Source organism: Vigna unguiculata, chromosome 6, assembly GCF_037176805.1.
Source record: "Vigna unguiculata cultivar grain cowpea cultivar isolate G323 ecotype 2 chromosome 6, ASM3717680v1, whole genome shotgun sequence".
In the NCBI taxonomy this organism is placed as follows: Eukaryota; Viridiplantae; Streptophyta; class Magnoliopsida; order Fabales; family Fabaceae; genus Vigna; species Vigna unguiculata.
This window is the reverse complement of record NC_140797.1, coordinates 48163299-48184859: the sequence shown is the minus strand read 5'-3', so window position 1 is coordinate 48184859 and position 21561 is coordinate 48163299. Positions and strand designations below refer to the sequence as shown.

The 21561-nt window shown below is 30.4% G+C and overlaps 1 protein-coding gene and 1 long non-coding RNA gene across 6 annotated transcripts; one reads left to right on the top strand and one right to left on the bottom strand.

Moving 5' to 3' along the window:
- Positions 1–362: 362 nt before the first annotated feature.
- LOC114187707 (MADS-box transcription factor 23-like) lies at positions 363–12148 on the top strand. 4 transcript variants are annotated; one of them, XM_028076027.2, is made up of 9 exons: positions 363–492; positions 723–953; positions 7175–7253; positions 10203–10264; positions 10990–11089; positions 11185–11226; positions 11313–11396; positions 11631–11782; positions 11863–12148. In XM_028076027.2, the coding sequence occupies exons 2-9, from the start codon at positions 772–774 to the stop codon at positions 11876–11878; spliced, it is 717 nt and encodes a 238-aa protein (XP_027931828.1). In that variant the 5' UTR covers positions 363–492; positions 723–771; the 3' UTR covers positions 11879–12148. The 4 variants fall into 4 exon arrangements, 3 of the variants coding, with proteins under 3 accessions (XP_027931828.1, XP_085531008.1, XP_085531009.1); XR_014995880.1 differs by having other exon boundaries at positions 11185–11396; XM_085674882.1 differs by having other exon boundaries at positions 11631–12148.
- Positions 12149–12572: 424 nt separating this feature from the next.
- Positions 12573–20129, bottom strand: LOC114187708 (uncharacterized). 2 transcript variants are annotated; one of them, XR_003605332.2, is made up of 5 exons: positions 19945–20129; positions 19806–19862; positions 18309–18357; positions 17726–17774; positions 12573–12928 (listed from the first exon to the last, which is right to left on the bottom strand). It is a non-coding gene; the product is annotated as an uncharacterized LOC114187708 (long non-coding RNA). The 2 variants fall into 2 exon arrangements; XR_014995881.1 differs by lacking the exon at positions 18309–18357.
- Positions 20130–21561: the final 1432 nt, after the last annotated feature.

Sequence of the window (21561 nt, the reverse complement as noted above, 5' to 3'; positions counted from 1 at the left end):
CACTGTTGCACATTACAGGGTCCCCACGATTCCTGGACTCTCATATAGTACTAGGTTTAACCCTTACCCACTCGCACTTCCCCCACGCATCGCCCACTCGCTCTCTCCGCCCGACACGTGCCCATTGCTATCTAAATACCCTCGCGGATCCTCCATATCATGCCAACTCAAAACGCAGCGGGCGAGTAAGTGTGTGTTGTGTACTCCAGCGGGTAAACCTCGTATGCCTCACATGAAAACCACTAAAGTGGTCACAAAACCGCTTGAGGAAGAAAACCAGAAAGGGATAGTGGTTGGGACCTTTGTCCAAATAAAAACCACTCTGGCTTTCCATATAAAGCATATATAATAGTATTGCATCATGTTATGTTACTCTCCTAGGATTAGGAACATTCATCTACGGAAAATTTAATCTTGTCCTTCTTCTCCTTCTCTCTTCTCTCTTCTCTCCCCTGCTTCTCTCTCATTACGACCCACTCCCATAATTTTCAAGTAAGTTACTTTCATTCTTCTTTGACTTTTCACTGTTCATTGGGGGTTTTCATTTTTTCGCAAAAAACAAGACAAGATTGTTTTGCTATTTCTTGATTTCTTGATCGTTTTTCAAGCCAATTTCTTCTTATCTTCTAAATAGCTACTCTGATGATTGGGATTATTGTTATTATTGTTCAATAAGTGTTGTTTTTCACGATCTTAGTGGAGTTTGTTCACTGATCTAACAGGTCAAAGGTGTGATATTTGTGGAGGAAACCCTTAATATTTATATTTAAGATGGGGAGAGGGAAGATTGCGATTCGAAGGATCGATAACTCTACGAGCCGTCAAGTGACTTTCTCAAAGAGAAGAAATGGGTTGCTGAAGAAAGCCAGAGAATTATCGATTCTTTGCGATGCTGAAGTTGGATTGATGGTGTTTTCCAGCACCGGCAAGCTTTATGATTATGCAAGCACAAGGTAATTAAGCAAGATATATATCAATTTATTTTTGAGGAAAATATCTTAGCCCTTTTCGCTTTAAATCATGGAAATTGATCTATAATTCTGGGTGCAACATTTTAACTAATATAAAATCTTTTTCTATAGAGAAAGTGAAGATATAAAATAATTAAGATGCATATGTTAATTGTGCTTCACCTTGTGGTTGGTGTCATGTTGTGCTGTACGAAACATTTTATATATCTGCCACTTGCATTTGGAAATGAATGTGTGAGTTCTTTAATGTTTGCACTCCCTCATGTGATATGGCTTAGGTTGATATAACAAATACTCTGCATGCGCTTCTGCATGGTACGGTGTTAATGTTCATCACTCTTATCCTCATATGCATTAATAAGTGTTTCTTAAGGAAAGAAAACTATAGAAACTGATGAATAACTTTTCGTAAAATCATCTCTTATTCAAATTCTTTCTTTGCCTTTGCTTCTATGATAAATTATTGAACAAAGTGTTATTCTGGATATATAACTGAGCTACAGCATATTACAGTCCACGCATGAATGCCACCATTGTTTCGCATGCGATGTATAGATAAAAAAGTATGAAGGAAAAGCACACAATCAATTCTAATGCGAATGACTATGTTGTTATAAAGCTTCTTTAAGCATTAGGCTATGTGTTCCTGTTATATCTCTCATATAGAAGACGCATGGATGAACGAGTGAAAAATATGCTAAACCAGTTAAGTTCAGTGAATTGAAAGCCTAGCTTGAACAAGGTGTTGTTGATGTGAAACACTACAATAGTTCCATTGGTAGAACATTATAGTACAAAATGGTGTCTGTTAGGACATGGTGGCAGCTCTTCTTGACCACTATATTAACATTTTTCTTCAAATGTTGTTGGTAAATTCAGTGAACAAAGATTGGTATAGGTATTATAATCCTATCAATTCTCTATTAATGTGATATCGTCACTTGTCAATTCCTAATTTTTTTTTAGAAAAGTAAAATTTTTATAATTAAATTTTCACAATTTTATCTTAATTAACATTTTTTAAATGGTTTTCTATTTTTTTATTTTTTATCTTTTTATATTTCAAAATCACTTAATAAATATCATCTCAGATAATAAAAAAAAGTTTTCACAAAAATTTTATCAAAATATCATTGTTCTTTCATTGTACATATGCATTTTCTCTCATTCAATTTATCATTGAATTCTTTAACAAGTAAATATTTTATTATACCATTATGATCCCTAATTTGACTGAAGTTGTTAAGGAATTAAAATTACAATAAAGAGGTTTAGGTCTAATTCTAAAATGAATTAATATTTTAATAATTAAGTGTGTTAATGGTATAATTTAAGTATCAATCCTAACTTGTTTAGTGTACAACATTATAATATGCAAACTCTAGTTCAACATATGTCAATGTTCAACAACACAAAGTTTTATCCTTTTATACTTTACTATTTATTATATATTTTATTAACTATTTTATGTCTTATCTTTGAGTATTTGTTTTATTTTAACTGCAACTGAATCCAACTATTTTCTCTAAACATAAATTAATATGCAATCACCGTTTTATGTTATTATTATGCGCTGTTCTTCCCGATTAAACTATTATTTTATTACTTGTAAACATGACATAAACCCTTTGTAGTCAACAACTCAATCATAGAAATGAAAAATAAAAAGTGATAAATAAAGATAAATTGACAAATAATATTTAATTTTTGATATGCTAGATAAGAAGAGAGTGATCTTAGAAGTATTGTTACTAGATATGTAAGGTACGAGAACCAAGAAAGACTTAACAAAAATAAGATTATACGAGAAGAATAATATTCAGTGTAACTAAACTTAAATATATATATATATATATATATATATATATATATATATATATATATATATATATATATATATATATATTAATTTAAGGTGTTATTCAATTATATTATTGTCTTACGTTTTTAATGCTTATACGAAATTAATCACCTATAACTTGTTCCTCTGAGAATTAAAAAAAAACTAAAAATAATTTCAAACCTATAATTTAAAACAGAAAAGAACTAATTAAAAGTACAAAGGGTTAAGTTTGTTCAAATATAAAGTGATTAGAATTGTCAAGAAGTTGAGATTACAATAAGATAATATTTAGGTTTTACATAAAAATTTAATATTTAGATAATTCAGTGGGTTGGTAGTGTAATATAAATATAAATTGAATTAATACATGAGAGGTGATTAATTGAATACCGACCCTTACTTATCATTCATAGTTTACACACTTATTATTACACTTATTATTAGTTGGATATTTCGAGAGAAGATCACTGGAGAGATACAATATCAATGAGACATGAGCTCAACCAACACATAAAGGATTGACACCACTCTTAACCCAATATCTTAAGACAGTGAGTTTATGAGTCTTCATCCTTATATGGTGCTCAACTTTCTCATTTTTACTTAATGTAGAACTTAGACTCACACTTGGATACCCAACAATCTCCCTCTCAAGTGTGAGTCCCTTCACATTGACACTTCTCCCTCGAGTTAACTGTCGAGTACCCCTTTTTTGTACTACCATTTTTCTTAACAAGACATGCTTACCTGACCCACTGTTAGAAAGACTTTTGATACAGGGTCTCGTCTAACCCGGTTACCACACGAACCAGGCTCTAATACCATTGTTAGATCTTTCAAGAGAGGATCACTAAGGAGATACAACACCAATGAGATATGAGTCCAACCCACACATAAGAGATTGATACCACTCTAAATCCAAAACCTTAAGGCAATGAGTTTATGAGTCTTTATCCTTATATAATACACAATTTTTTCATTTTTCTCCAATGTAGGACTTAGACTCACTTGAATTTCCAACATTATTTGACAAATTTACAAATAAGTTATATTCCTTTTTTAATAATTTATTTATGTTTCTTCAAAATCCAATCATATTTTGCCAAACTTAAATGAATATGCATTTGCTCTTTATTTGAATATTTTACACTAGTCTTTTAAAATTTGATACTTCAATTTTCATTTTACTACATGTAAGCTTAATGCACTTGTCAAAAGTTTGTCACCAATAACAAATTTTGTTTGATCAACACAAGTATTAGTCTTTATGGTTGGAAGTCTCACATCAATTAGAGATAATGCTAATTCATAATATATATATATATATATATATATATATATATATATATATATATATATATATATATATATATATATATATATATCTTACATGGTATCAGAGCCATAATCTAGAGCTTATCATAACGAAATTTATTAGCTATCGAATCACCTATTAATGTCTAGTCCTACATACGAGATGCATATGCTTCAGCTATAGATAAGACTAATTAACAATATATAAATAGGTACAACTTCACCTTACAAATCGATTTTGTAAGGTTTAGTTAGGCTTAATTTACTTATTAACACTTATAAATATCTACCTCCACCAATAACTCTAAAATATCTCTTATAACCTAAATGTTTTCATAGTTTTTTCTAACCAAATATGAAAGTTCCATGAATAAACACTATAAACAAATTATTAAATAGTGACCAATTTTATTACCAAAAAATATGTTTATAGGTCAATTTGAAAACCAATTTTCTAATTAGAGACTAATTTAAAGATCAATTTGTTTGTCGCCAAAACTTAGGTAGTTAATATTAGTGATCAATTCATAATAAAAACTATTTTAGTCATTAATTTAGAGACCAATTATAATTTTTTGAAACTATTTTAATTACCAACAATTTTTAATTTATAAATTAGTTACTATAGTGATTAATTATTTTTTGTTACTAAAATTCATCATTAATCAAGGATTGTCTTATAGTGAAATTGAAGATATGAAATACATATAGACAATGTCACATTCTTAAGTTTATCTCTTACTCTAAAAGTGTTGAAATGAACTCTTGATATTTCATTTATTAATACATGGAATTTGAGATTACTAGGAATCTTAGGGTGAGTCTAGGTCACCCATTAAGTAAAAATAAAAAAGTTGAATATTATGTAAGGATGAAGATTTAGAAACACATTGTCTTAGAGATTTGTATTGGATATGGTGTCAATCCTTTATGGGTTGGGCTCATATCTCATTGATATTGTATCTTTCCAATAATTCTTCCTCAAAAGATTCGTTAGAAATGTGAAAGATGTGGTCAAGCCTATCCAACTCACAATCAGGAAAATGTTGATGAAATTTATTTTTGTTTTTAAAGGTTTTAATTCTCCACATATATTTCATCAACATCTAAACAAATGTTATTTTTAAACAAATATTATTTTTTCTTTTCCATTCAAACAATTTAGGGTTGATGGGTTAGATGTTTATGACATTTTTCTTCTATTATTTGAGATTTTTACCTTAAAGAGTTTAAGACAACAAACCTATATATTCCATTGCTTTCTTTTGTCCCCTCCTCACCGCGTCAACTTATTACAAATTTGATATGTGCCTCTTTGCCTTGTGAAGACTTAGTGTTTCCTTTTCCAACTTTTTAGCCTTTTTGTGATTATTTGAATTATCGGAATTGTGTATATGGTCTTGAATATATGCACTATTGGTCTAAAATCCTTATAATTCTTGCAACAAGGAATAGAGTTGAATACTTGCATTAAATATTAACTAATCAAGTAAAAGGTAATATAAATAGAAAAATAATTTATGTACACAAAAAAGAATTGATCAATACTTGATATACACTTAGAGAGAGAACAAGATTCCAGATGTCTATACAATATATAATGAGATAAGATGAGAGAGATAGAAAAAATAAATAAATATATAATAAGTGTACACAAAATTAAAATGTAAATGTATCACTGCTCACATAAATATTAAACATAAAAAATAATAATATAGCTAATTGTTAAACAAATTATTATATCCAATCCTAACAGTAGAAATTTTTTCTACTCATCACTAGTAGAGCAAGCTAATTTGAATCTAAAGGTGTTTCCCAACCATGAGAATTCAAAATCTTTCTCAATACATTTAAAGCTAGGCCAATATTTGATATTTTGAATTACTCAAAAAAATTGTATTGGGCCCAAATGAAAAAAATAGTGATTGGTCATTTTTGGTCAATGTCTTCTGCTTAAGCACAACAAAAACCTAGATTAAGCATGAACAATTAAAAATGTAGCCACCTTGGCTCACATAAGCGAGCATTAAGCATCGCGTAATTGAATTTATGAGAAATAAAATTGTCTGTCGTGCTTAAGTGATTAATAAATTTTGTTTGTATATTTTTTCCTAAGGAGACTGAAACAATCATAAAACACATCAGAATGCTTATTTTATTTAGAATTTCTAAATAATTACTTATAAGACTCTAATATAGTAGTTATTTAGATAATTAAGATTCAAAAGTATAGGATAAGTGTTCAACAATTGTTAATAATACAACTATTAATACATAGCTTAAATATTCAGGTATAATCCCAATATTTTTTGCAAATATATATATATATATATATATATATATATATATATATATATTCCTTAACTGGACATTAAACCTAAATTCCCAGTAAAAGAATGTAAAGAAGTTGTATTTTAAAAAATACTTTATTTATAATTTAGTTTATAAAATGTTATTAAAGTGGTGTTTTTAAAAACTATTGTTTCTTTAAAAATTAAAAAATGTATCTTTAATTGGAAACTGATTTCAAAACAAAATCATACTTTAAAACACGACCTATTAATATCTTTATATTTTTAAAATTTGGATTATTTTGCTGATATATTTACAAAATTTACCGACTAATAGAAAAAAAAAAAACTCAAATTTAACATGATTTTCTACTAACATTATTTCAGACTGTTTCTTTACTTCGAGAAACTTAAGTTGAATTGCTCAAATAGGAAATTTTCACAGCCCTAGTCTTCAACAATTTTATAACAATTTATCCACTCCACCATGAAAATAACATCAAAGTCACATGCTTCTATGATAATACATTAAAGTCATAATTTACAGGTAAGCACTATATAGATTTCATCCTTAACTCTCATTTAAAAAAAAACAAATATTTCTTTGAATGACTAAACAAAAATCATAATTAAGTTTAAAAAGTCTTAAATTATATTATGGACGCTCCTTACAATAACTTAAATTTTTGCAACGTGATCTACATCTTTTTCTCGCAAAGAAAAGCACTGATACAGTGTTAGTAATTGTCTGGCAGCATGAAGTCCGTTTTTGAGCGCTACAACAAGCTAAAAGAGGAACATCATCACCTCATGAATCCGGCTTCAGAAGAAAAGGTAACTGTTCCTACACCATTCTTCCTCCCATTTTGTTTCCAGAGTAATTCGCAGAAGATATTTTTGTTCAGTTTCCTTCAAATGATAACAAATGTACCGAGTTTTGAGGCCGAAGCACAAATGAACCCATTTATGCTTTGATGTCCCATATAAACTGTATTTCATACCCAGTATACGCAGTATACGAGAATCTTCGATAATAAATATCCTCAATACTGAATAAAATAAATATTTTTTAAATATACGAATTAAAAGATAAAATCTACGAGTCTTTCTTTAACATGAATGATTAAACCAACATAAAATAACTATCATATAATGAACTTTAAATATAACCACAAAATTAACCTTATATCTAATATGTGACATCTCCAACAATTCCTAGCCAATGTCACAAGACTAGCGCAAGGAGTTATGCTGGGTGCAATAATACTAGTCATCATTTATACTCCGTCTTTGATGATTAGGATACTTACTAGTAAGGTGTATTGTTCAGAATAGTTGTGCTACTTTAAATGGATTGCATGTCTACTATTTAAGGGTGTTGAGAAATTTCACATCATTTACCCTGTCTTGGGGAGTTACACATCTTGGATAACTTCATTTTTGGCTTTCAAACGAAATCTAAATTATCTAAATTGCCCTTTTGATAAACTTGCTTGTTCTGACAGACACATTTAGAAGAGAGGTAGGAAGTCCCACATATACCTCTAAGACAACTATACTGTATTGAATGCCAATTGGTCTAATATGAAATCTAAAATAATTGTTCAAAGTGATTTAAAGGTATGGTTAACCTTGATAGAGATGGTTCACCCTATTCAGTTTCTTGCACACCATGTGAATGGTATAGTCAAATTATCAAAATTGGCTTTTATATCAACTAATTGCCAACCAATCCAATCCCCGACAGGACAAAGTCAACTCCTTCCAATCTGAAAAGAAAATTTTTTGTTTCCTTTTTCTGTAGCTGTGGCATTCACTATTGACAGTACTCCATGGAACTTTATGTTGCACAGCTCATCCTTACTTTGATGGCCATCAAATTGTGAGGCACCGCAATCCATCATCCCTACCTTCTGAATTCTCAGGCATTCCCCACACTTTCAAATACCCTCTTGTAGTCAGTCCCACTGTCCTGCTATACGGTGAACGTTGAACCCCTTGAACCTCCATTGTTTGCTGAACAACCCTTAACATTCCTCGCCTTCTTCCTCAATCAATACCTTCTAGTATCTGTTCTTACAATCGTTTTAGAGTCCATATTAGAATTAGGTCCATATTTCTCTTAACAGCCGAATCATTTCCTTGATCCAATCCTTTCCTCCATCTCTTTCTCTAACAACTGCTGGAATCTTCCCAATCTCCCTTTCAGTTATCCTCCATTGCTTGAAAATTCTATCAACTACCGTACCTGATCTCACACTTTCACCCCACTTTTAGAGTCCGTCACCTCACTTTCCATGTCAACCTGTACTGCCAATACTTGGTTCTTCTCTATAAATTTGGAGATACCACGGATCATAAAGTCTCACAAAATGTTGCTCAATTCCCCCAAAAAGGCTCCTAAATATCCCACAAAATTTTCAACCATGTCTTCATACAACTGCCTCTATTTGTAGCAGACCTAGAAGGATTTCAACGGGGATTTTTGATCAAGGGTTCCCTTGAATTGCTCCCAAGAAGGACGTGGGTTGTAATTACCGCACCACTGAAACCAACCCGAAGCTCAATCCTCTAGTGCAACCATAGAGTTCGCATTTACTTCTCTACTGTTGCTTCTTTGATGCAAAAATACCGTTCCAACTCCCACCCAGCCAACTGGTCCACCTCAATGTGTCTTCTCTCAACACTACGAAATCGGAATCTACAGTTAAAGTTTTCTCTCCATTGCTCCCTAATGGACTCCTCATTCTGAGATGTGACATTCTGCCTAGTTTGATGCCCGCTCACTACAATTTGGACAACAAGCACATCAATCATTCAACCATTTCCTCAACTCCCTTGAGTCTTGCACCTTGCAGTGGCATCTGTTCCTCCTTCCTATGTTTGCCCCGATATGCTTTCTTCCTCGAGACCTCTATCCACCGATTCCAATCTTGAGCCCATTTCTCATACCAACCATAAATGCTTCAAGTCTTTATTTGTTTGCAATACCCATTAAGTTCATAATGGAGTTTGATACCAATTGCTAGAACTGGATCAGAATTGCGAACAAAGGAATGAATCGTTACTGGCGAACCCTAGTTCACGAACCTGCCCTAATGTACAACCAAGAAGAATGAATTACAACCGATATCCTTTCCTTGTCTAAGTTTCCTTAGTTATTCTGTCAGCTTAACTAACTGTGACCATAGAGAGTGAAACCGTCTTCAAACGACATCCCTTAAATAACTAATATAAACACTCTTAATAAGCAACATAACCAACATGGTGCCCGGATTTTGAATCAGAAAAAACCAAAACATAGCTGAAGGACATTGATTAAAATGAGAAAATATTGTATAGGTTAAAGCCACGGTAATGACAACTTCATGTGCCAAAATAATAACAAATAGTTGACCCCATCCCCTCTAGTTTCTATGCTTAAAAGGACACTAGTTGCTCTGTAGGAAAAGCCACTGGTCTAATTTGATTCACAAAGCTCATCTTCCTTGAACATGAAAATGTAACTCATTCACCTAACTGAAGTCTACTATAAATGAAACAATATACTTTGGAAATTATCAAAAACATGCTTAGAACAAACAAAACAACATGCAGCAGAATAATAATGTACAGGACCATTTAGCAATAATTTTAGTCTTCAAAAGCATCCTCACATTGGTTTTCAACTCTAATGTTACTATGTTAGTCCTCAAATTGTCTACCCGGCAATTCTTGGAGATTTAAAATAATTTCCTTTAGTAATAACTGTTTAATTGATATCTTCATTTCTCTTCTTGCTAGTTTTGGCAGACAGAAGCAGCAAGCTTGAGGCAACAGCTTCAGTACTTGCAAGAATGCCACAGGTAAAAATATAAATAAACTAACACCCATTAGTTGCATAAGTGCACTATATAAGCAAGCCATATAGATATGGAATCGAACAGGTTATTTCATAAGAGTTGACTCCAGTAAAGAGATATGTGGAGTGACTAAGTAATGGATATCTATCAATCATTGATTTAAATTAGTAGGTTAAATTTACAACGCACCTTTTTTCAATTCCTCAGAAGATGTCTTTACTTTCTCACTTTACACATCCAAACAAATACCGAGGGCATAAAATAGGAAAAGGAAAATGGCAAATTTTATCATCCGCCTTCCTCACTCTCCATTACAAATCCAAAAAAGAAATATGAATCCCTTTACTTCTTTTTCTCTCTCCAAGCATTTCCAGAGGATGAACCTAAAATCTATTAAAAAGTGATTTACATATTTGTTATTTGTTAGTATGTCAATCTGTCCATGTCAAACAAACGGTTGTTCATCACTGGAAACAATCGTATCGTAAATCAAACAAGTTTGTTCTACAAAATCTGTAGAGTTTTACATCAGTTAACCACGTGATGCCATCTTGGAAAACTTACTGATATTTTTATAAAGTCCTAATGGACAGCTTAGTTTCTTACACAAAAATTACAGAAATGCTAAAAGACTAATTTCAGAAACTTACAATGTTTCTTCTGCTAAGAGATAAACCAATCTAATATTGAGAAAGCATTTCAATTTTTCTTTCTTTCGGCAATAGCAGGCAACTAATGGGTGAAGAACTTACGGGTTTGGGTATCAAAGAACTACAAAATCTGGAAAACCAACTGGAGATGAGTCTAAAGGGTGTTCGTATGAAAAAGGTATGATGGTTCAGTTCAAATTTAACCTCTTCCCTATAAGATTTCATCCTTTTATGGGAAATTTATAACTTCCATTATCATCTATGTCCCTCCAGGATCAAATTTTAACAAGTGAGATTAAAGAACTGCGCCAAAAGGTTTTAAGGAGTCTCAATTTATTCTTGCCGATATTTACTAAGGTTTTCCTAAAAATTCTGACCAGTTGTCATGAATGCCATTGTAGGGAAATCTCATTCATCAGGACAATGTTGAACTCTATCAAAAAATGGACCAGATTCAAAAGGAAAATGCAGAGCTACAGAAGAAGGTAAATGATCCACCAGCACATTATATAATTCAAAAAACTATTATTTCATCTTTTCATAAAAGCACATGCATGCCTAAGACTATCAAAGGCTTGGATAATGAACAAGTCAGTACATACACAGACACTTCATGTCAAACAGATTTCACTCATTTATTGAGCTTAGTTCTAATTATCTAGAAGCTAAAGGCTTAAAGTTTCCTTTAGATAAACCTAAACACAAGATTTGGCTCTTAGGTTTACGGAAGCAGTACAGGTGAAGAAAATGTGGCATCCAGTCCTTCTTACATGGTCAGAAATGGATATGATTTACATGCACCAATCAGTCTCCAGCTAAGTCAGCCACAGACTCAATACAGTGAATCATCAGCCAAAGTAATGAAACTCGGGTATTCCCTCAAACTGATAATAAATCAAGTCAATAACTTTTCTTTTCAATTTCACAAACTAAACTTAATCTCTGTGCCAGATTGCAGCTGCATTAGCAAAAAACTGTTCAGTAATCGGGGAGGGTTGTCATTTTGTGACAAGAAGCAACTATGTTACAACTTCTGCCTAGAATGATCAGACTTTCTACGAGTTGGGTCTTGTAGTTCCTCAACCGCATTTGTTCCATTCAACACTACAATGCATGTATGGTACGAGATTATCTATCAAGAAGCATATGATTGCTGTTAAGGATTAGACATAATGATTGCCCTTGTAAAGTTTAAGCAATAAAAATATCACTGGTGTTGTTTTCTATAAATTCTAAATACATATGTCGTGATCAATTATATCCAATTCAGAACACAGCCACCGCCTATACATTTGATGAGTAATCTAAAACACATTGGTAACTATGTAGGTCAGAAAGTAAGTGACAAATAAGCATGACAGATGATTCTTCAAAATGAATTATAAAGAAGTACAGCTAACAATTAAGAGGAAAAATCAATATCCCCAAATCATACAAACCAATATATTCTGCAACATCATGGGCCTGCTTGATGCAGAGCTTAAACATGAAGCAGAAACAGAAACTTACCAACTGGATAATAGGAAAAAAAAATTCAAATTCAGAGCAGACCTAAATTTACTCTTAAATAGTTAAATCATCATTTCTGATTCAAACTACTAGACTTTCCTTATGGCTGATAGCACATAATTCTAATTTTCACAATCTAACAAATTCACATCTTTTGTACTTGCAATATCTAAGATTCTGCATATAATGTTAATCAAATATCCACATGTCAAGTGGGACTAGACTGTATCTCCCTATCATCCCAGTGATGTGCCACTAGAACAAACAATATACACCGGGAACTGAGGACATTATCCTCTGGACTCGAATGGTTACTATATACAATAGAATATCATATCAAAGGTAAAAATAATCATAGCGCATAATGCAACTGAAAAGCACAATGGCAAGGCATGCTAAATAACTCAAAATTTTTGTGAATTATTTGCACATAAAATCAGTATCAGATTGCCAATTATAACGACAAAGGGAGCTTTTCCTTGCAGCTTCAATCATGCAATAGAACAACCTGAAGTGATATCAAAGTCCAGATTAAGGAAAGTTCAAGCAGGAGCACACATTAAGGCCAAATAAAAGACTTAACAAAAAGAAGCTCATAACGTGAGTAAAACCTCTCTTTTTATAGACTAATCAAGATTGTCAAATCAGAATCCTCAATGTCATAAAAAAAAATTGTTAATTACTTTTGTGTCCTAACTTGACATCTCATACAGGATAACAGAAATAAACTATTGATTTGTGTCAGTCATGTGACAGTTGACAGTTTGACACAAACATTGACAGTTGATGCAAACGCACAAATTGTTCATAACTATATTAAGGGATTAACAGGGATTAACTTTACAGTACTTATTGATGTATCGCTGGGTTTTCCCATCCTGCGGCCACCCAAGGAACATGATTGTATATAATTATCAATTATCAATATGATTAACACTAAACACCATTAGGCATTTCAGTAAAATCGTTATATTATTTAACTACTTGTGAGACAAAGTCAACCAATACAAGACATTTCAATAACCACTAAAGTATATTTCTATATAGGAGAAGCAAATAAAGTTAAGATAAGCCACACATCCATCTTATCATTAGTTGGTTTGTTATAGTTGAGTGAGTAACTAATGTACTTGGCGACATTCATGATATGTCCTTTTTCTCATTTCTAATATTCTCAATTTTCTCTCATGTTGTCCCTTTAAAGTAGACCATTCCATTCATTATTATATAATATATACTATAGAACCTGTTGAAAGGGAGAGCTTGCTCAACTCCAACGAAGATGATTGATGTCCAAAGTTATACAAACATGTGCATCACTGGTTTAGGCTTAGTCCTGAATTTAATCTTTTACATTAGGTGTTGTATATCTAGAATTACATGTAAAACAAGCTTGAATTGAATTAAATCAGCTATCAAACTCTTGAATGTATCCAAAGCAGAACTCGTAAATGGATTAAGTACTTAACTAATAGATTACATAAGAAAATACACCCACGATAATCTATTAGGTAAATTCCTAATCTATTAATTACTGCAACAGAACTCTGGTATAAAAACAGTTTTGAAATCCGTTTTAAAACAGAGAAAAAAATAACTGAATTCCTGAGAAACGAATTGAAAAACTTCTTTTCTAAGATCTACAGAGTTCTTGTACTTTCTTGGGAGATCATTTAAGTGAACCTTCAAGAAGATTGATGGTGGATTCAACCTTGATGGGTCAAGCTTGGATCTAGGATCAAGTGACAAATCTGCACTTCCACTAGGTGTACTCGTTCTTTGTTTCTTTTCTTATTATGTGTCTATTCATAATTGATTCACTATGTAAAGTGAAGGTCTCGGTGCAATTGTGTGGATGCATTGTATCTAGGGAGAGTTCTTGATTTGTAGATCAAGCTCCTTAGTCTTTAGGGTCTTGAATTATATAGATGCTCTTGTAATTCTTGTATCTCTATTGATTTAGTGGAATCCTCCTAAGTGGGTCGCTTAGGAGAAGACTGGACGTAGATTCATCTTAAATCGAACCAGTATAACTTGTTGTATTCTTATTTCTCTCATCTTTCATGGCTTTTGCAATTGCTTTAATCAGTCCATTAACACAGAACTGTAAAACTGGTTAATTAGGGTATAAAGATTAAAGAAACCTTAAGATTCATTTAAAATCAGTTAAAGATTCAATACCCAGTTCATCCCCTCTCTTGGTTGGGTTATATTAGACAGATCTGTTTTAAAGTAGACCATTCATTATTGTATAATATATACTATAGAACCTATAGCAGTACAATAAAACTCTTGCCTTCCAGTTTTAGTATGTAATTTGCAATCACAAATAACTCTCGATGTCTTTCTCCATTTTAGTCATCCCACTTGAACCCTATGTGCTTCGCTCACAGTTTTTCTTGTTTCATTATAGTGTTATTATGATGTTTTTCCAATTTTAAGCATTATTGCATCCGTTAAAAAATTTAAAGAACTCTCTTTTATATCCAACCTGGACTTGAACATTTTTTCCCACCATCACTAAGATTTCTTATCTCTTGGCCCAAAGCCTCTTTTTCCCATAGCAAAAACCTAGATATTAATTATCTAAGAATTTAAGGATGAAGATTATTATAAAATTGTTTTATTACTTCAGATAATTGTTTTTCATGGTTCTTAATAATGTTGTCATGCAAATTACAGGTGCCAAGAATTCATCTTAAAACTAGAATTGTGTTGTGATGATTTAAATCAAACAGATGAAAACTTAAATTCTAAGAATGGATTTCAATTGCAAAATATAGAGCCTATAAATTAAGTGCCCGGATAGCCATATTGATATTGTTCACCCAAATAATGTATCCTATATGCACATATACAGGTAAGGCAAGGACGTTGATACATGCATGGTGACATCTGACCTAAAAGGATTGAAATTTTACTCCCCATTTTCCGTTGATACAGTTTTGCAAGTGCAAGCCATTACGAAACCATGGGGGTTCATAGAAAACACCAACTCTTGATTTTGGATAATTCGTTCCAAAATGAGTTCTCAATAAAGGAAGTATCAATTTTTCAAAGTAGATTATTTTTGCATTTTATATTTATTTTCCTGCTTATAACCTTAAATTCATATCTTAATACAAACACTGAATTTATGTTGTTTTTCTTTCCTATCCACTTTATTTCTTCTTCTAGAATATGAGTTTCTTAGAATAGGGCGGTCACATCTCTTCTAAACAAATCAAACTATAATTTTTACAGACTGGGATTCAACCCGCTTTCACCTAATTAGATCGATTGAGAGTTCCATAGATCCAGATGACTAATCCAGAGTTTTGTTTAGTTATAATTTTTTAGTTTTAATATTTGTTTTGTCTTTTTCACGGAGTTGTGTTGTTTAATTTTTGTTCATGGACATATATTGTTATTAAAAACTGTATTTTACACATCAGTTTCTTTACCATAATATTCTTAAGAAATTTTAATTATAGAATGACATTGTCGAAAACCTTGTTTGCATGTTATTTCATATATTAGTATTTTAACAGGATAAAAGTATTTAACTTAGGTTAGATCTGTCAAGACAAATATAAAATATATTTTTACTTTTATTGATGCAGACCAGCTCAACAGAGTTAACCAATGACTCAGGGTCCAACCATTCCAGTGCCTCAACCTGAAATATTGTATTTCGTTGTTAAGATCCAGTTCTAAAGTTTAGTTTGACAAATCCCACGTAAACTTACTCCATTGGAAGTATCTCACAAGACCTAATGCTCAAAATTAAAATCTTTCTTAAGACCTATGCATTAGAAATACTCGTGCAAATCTCTTTCTTCATGAAAGAACTATATATGGCGAGGGATTAAATATCTCAAATAGTTCTATGTTTCTTCACTTTTCATCTCTATAAATTTATACAAAGTTATTTTTGTAAAATTTCAATTTGATTTTAGTTATTTAGTTTTAGTCCTGTACTATATATTTTTTTCATCTTAGTTCTATAATATTATGTATTTTGTTTTAGTCCTATCGTATATCAATTTTTTTAATTTTATTCCTATAATATTTAGTTCATTTGGAATTAGTCTCTCTGAATATATATATATATATATATATATATATATATAACAAAATAATTATAACAACAATTTGAACACCCATAGACTTAAGAAAGTGAAATAACACAAATAATTTTCATCACAGTTTGAACAGTTCAAAATGCCAGGCGATGCTACCCAACTTAAGTAGGATGGTCTTTCCAAAAAGATACATGTAGTTTCCTTAGAAAAAAAAAAGTTCAAAAGACCTAGAAAAACATTTATTCTTTTATGCCATACACCATGTTCAAGATTTCTACTTTGACAATTTTGAACTATAAGTAAAAACATACCAAATAATTAATTACATAAAACTTAAAAAAAAATAGTATAATATATTTCTCAAGGAGTATTTCAAAATTTTTTAAGGGAACACTCCTTCAATATTGTAAATTTTTAATTATCTATCAGTAACTGCTTTCAACAAAAAGTATAATATATAAGATTAATTATTTCTTTACTTTTACAATATTAACATTAATTTTATTCTTCAATTATTAATTAAGTCTTCGACAACTAAAGAAATTTCAATAGCATAAAATTAGCATCAATTTGATATATTAATAATACAAAATTGTATTTGATTCCTAAGATTTAATTACTATGACATTTGTCAGCATCACAATGTGAACTTTAGTTATTTTTCTAATAATACAGGCCAGCTCGAGTTTGAAGAGTTAAAAGTAATCAAATTCAAACTCAGATTTTAAACTCGAGTTTTTTCACAATGATTTGACTAATTAAATAACAGCTCAGCTCAGTTCCTCCATAACTTTCAAAAATTGGTTCAAAGAGGTTTTACCATCAAATTGTGAAGATTGTTCGATTATCAAGCCTATGTTTAACAGTGTAACTTTTTCAGGATTTAATTATGTGTTAACTGTCAAGAACACCAAAAGAATTTCATATTTTAAAGTAATGAGCTATAAAACTCATTCTAGTGATGAAACATTCCATAACGAATAATTATTAGATAATAATGAAAGTTCGTTAATATTTTGAATAGTGATAACAGATTAAAAATTAAATAATATACTAAAGAAGCTCCAACAATAAACTTATACTTGAAGAGTATCGGATCTCAAATAAACTATGCAATAATTATTAAGTACTGGTTATAAATTTATTAAACAAATAAATCAGCCGGTATTTATTCAAATAGAATAGAATCATTATATATGACGGCAATATACTAATAACTAAATGACTACCAAAAAAGATACCTGACTAAGTACAGTAGTAGAAGTCTGAAAGCTTCACCTTTTAGCGGTCCTGAAGAATATTGGTATAGCAAATAGCTTACTAATTGATACTGATCCAGGAACTTACAACTCATAAGATATGGTGATTCTAAACTTTCAAAAATTGGTTCAAAGAGGTTTTACCATCAAATTGTGAAGATTGTTCGATTATCAAGCCTATGTTTAACAGTGTAACTTTTTCAGGATTTAATTATGTGTTAACTGTCAAGAACACCAAAAGAATTTCATATTTTAAAGTAATGAGCTATAAAACTCATTCTAGTGATGAAACATTCCATAACGAATAATTATTAGATAATAATGAAAGTTCGTTAATATTTTGAATAGTGATAACAGATTAAAAATTAAATAATATACTAAAGAAGCTCCAACAATAAACTTATACTTGAAGAGTATCGGATCTCAAATAAACTATGCAATAATTATTAAGTACTGGTTATAAATTTATTAAACAAATAAATCAGCCGGTATTTATTCAAATAGAATAGAATCATTATATATGACGGCAATATACTAATAACTAAATGACTACCAAAAAAGATACCTGACTAAGTACAGTAGTAGAAGTCTGAAAGCTTCACCTTTTAGCGGTCCTGAAGAATATTGGTATAGCAAATAGCTTACTAATTGATACTGATCCAGGAACTTACAACTCATAAGATATGGTGATTCTAAACTTTCATCTTACATCAAAATCATCTATGTTCTTTTCCTTCTGGACTAAAACAGATACTACTGATATACAAAATGAGCTCATTAATATTTCATGTGATTGTGGTTTAAATACACTATAAGAACCAAATATTATATTATAAGCAATCAACCAACAGTAAAAGGAAAGTTTAAAAATGAGAATAGAAAGGGAGAAGATACCGTTTAGAATTTTAAAAATTGAACGGATGAATTAAGGGGGGCGGGGGGGAATATCACATAGGGAATTGGCTCACCACAAGTATAAATCTCTCAATTAACACAACCTTTCAATGAAAGGTTCTTTCGTGTTGCCCTAGGTACTTCTCCTTATGAAGCTATCATATGAATCTTTAGCCATGTCACATTTATAAGTAACTAACTTCCTCAGAGTTTGTTGTTATGTGTTTTGTTGTTCTACATTTTGTTGCTTTGTGTTTTGCTGCTTCACTTATTAAACTGGAAGGTCTTGATTTGGGCTCCATGTTACGCTCTCCTTCCAAAATTATGTAAGTGATCATTATAATTACTAGAAATCATACTAAATAGTTTTTTAAAACAGTAAAAATAGTCTTCCACAATAGTAAACCACAACTAAGGAACTATTTTACTGAATATTCTATTCAATACCACAAAATTACTTAAACAAAAGTAATTTCATTATTTTAAAGGCTGGATCTATCCCAAACTTACATGAGTTTCTGATTAAAAAAAGTAATATTTTAATATAAATCTCTCATGTATGAGTTTTTAATAGAAATCTCATAAATGCGAATTTTTTTTAAGAAGAGTTTGTTAGTTAAAAAGTACTCGACGATACTTTTATACCTTTAGGAAAGAGTGAAAGAGAGTACTGTTCCCTGGACAAAAACTCACGGTTTATTCCCAAGGATTCATGACAGTAATTATATTAGAATTATTAATGATAAGCGATACGGAACCATTACCAACCTAGGTAGATCAGAAATTTTAATTATCTATTTATCCAAAACATTACCGTTAACATATGAAAGCTAAATAAATTGAAAATCAATTCATGCTAAAAGGTAAAGCAACAAACACAAAAACAATGTTGCACCATATGCTACTTGCAATTGGCATAAATTGGAGAAGAAAAAAAATACCAATCAGCTAATTCTCATTACCACAAAATCCATGTCGATCTCTCGTGAGTCATAAAAAGAAGAGTAAAAGCCAGAAACAAGTACATATACCTCAAAACTTCAAAAATAAAAATAAAAATAGGGGCAAAAACACAAGTTCAGAGAGAATATGAAACACTGGCACAATCATATATACGTTAAAAGAAGGCTAATAAATGCATATGTGTGAATATGAATTTGAACCGTACCTTGGCAGATCCGTCGCTATCCTATAGCTTCCTCGTTCTCCACGTTAGGTCACGGAACTAAGCATCAAACAGTTCACAATAAGCAAAAGCGTAAGTTGAGTTAAAAAGACGGCGAAAACGAAGTAGAGAAAGAAGGAACCGTGTGGTTGACGACGAGAAGCGAAGCACGAGCGCGATCGGCGAAGAGAATGAACGAATGGTTTTTCATTCTGAATGATTCCGAGATTAGAAGAGAATCAGTCATCAGCTTTTCTCATAGATGAGTCTGGTTTGAAGGAGGCATGGTACTATTACAACGGAACGTGGTGGAGAGAGAAGAAAATATCTTAGTTAAGAGACCTTAAATTAATAATTAATTATTGGAGAGGTACAATTCTCTGCAGCAAGGTAATGGTGACCCTGCACAGCTGTTACACACTGAGTGGAAGTTGATTGCTGATCAATTCATTGTTAATTTAATAGGTTAAATATATTTTAAATCAATGCAAATGCAAATTTCACTATTTGCTTCTCCTCCTCAAAAATATATCTAACAGTTTAACTACTAATTTTTAACCATTTTTTTGTTGTCTTTATATTTTACCAATTTAACAGTAAAAATAAAATATATTAATTATTATAATTAAAAATAATAAAATATTTTGAATTAAATAATTTTATTTTAAAATATTAAAGTAATTAAAATATATATTCTACTGGATATAAATAAGATAAATATTTTATTTCTATTTTTTAAATCAATAAATTATTGTAATATTGTATTTGCATTAAAATTAACTAGCGAACACACAGGCGTTGTCGCGCCTGTGTATTTGTATTTTTTAATTTTTAAGAAATTTAAGATCAATAATAAATATATAATTTTTAAAATAGTTTTTAAATATAAAATAAATAAAAAAATAAGATATGTAAAAAGAAAATTTAAATAATAATTTAAGACAAAAGAGATTTTAAAAGAGATTTGTAAATTTTTTATAAAATAATTAATTTTTAAAATAATTAAAGGTAAAACAGGTATTATGAAATGTGGACACAAAAAGAGGAATTCCCTTTATTATTACTAGCGTAACACGATAGCGCCTATGTGTATATTTTTTTAATATACGTAATATTATATTAGTAGTGATAATATTATAATGTTATTAAGTAAATATATATATTAAAATTATATTTATTAAAAATAAAGTGAAATATATCAGGACAGATAAAAGAATAACCATTAATAAATAAAGAAGAAGAGAAGAAATAGAGATATATGATTTTATAAAAAAGTTTATTAAAGTAACGGTCAATTTTTAAAAATTTAATAAATTATTATATTTAAAGAGTAAAATCGGTATTTTGAAAAGTGGACACAAAAAGGGGAATCCCTTTATATATTGTTATAGAAGATATACATTAATTTTCAAGAAATTTAAGATCAATAACAAATATATAATTTTTAAAATAGTTGTTAAATATAAAATTTAAAAAAAAATATGTAAAAAGAAAATTTAAATAATGACTTAAGACAAAAGAGATTTGAAAAGAGATTTGTAAAAAAATGATTAAAAGTAAATTATTTATAAAATAACTAATTTTTAAAATAATTAAGGATAAAACAGGTATTATGAAATGTGGACACAAAAAGAGGAATCCCCTTTATTATTATTATTATTATTATTATAGATAGATAGATAGATAGATAGATTATATAGATTACAGTTTCTTTAGATCTTTACAAATTATTTTTATAAATTAATTTTGTCATTTTAAT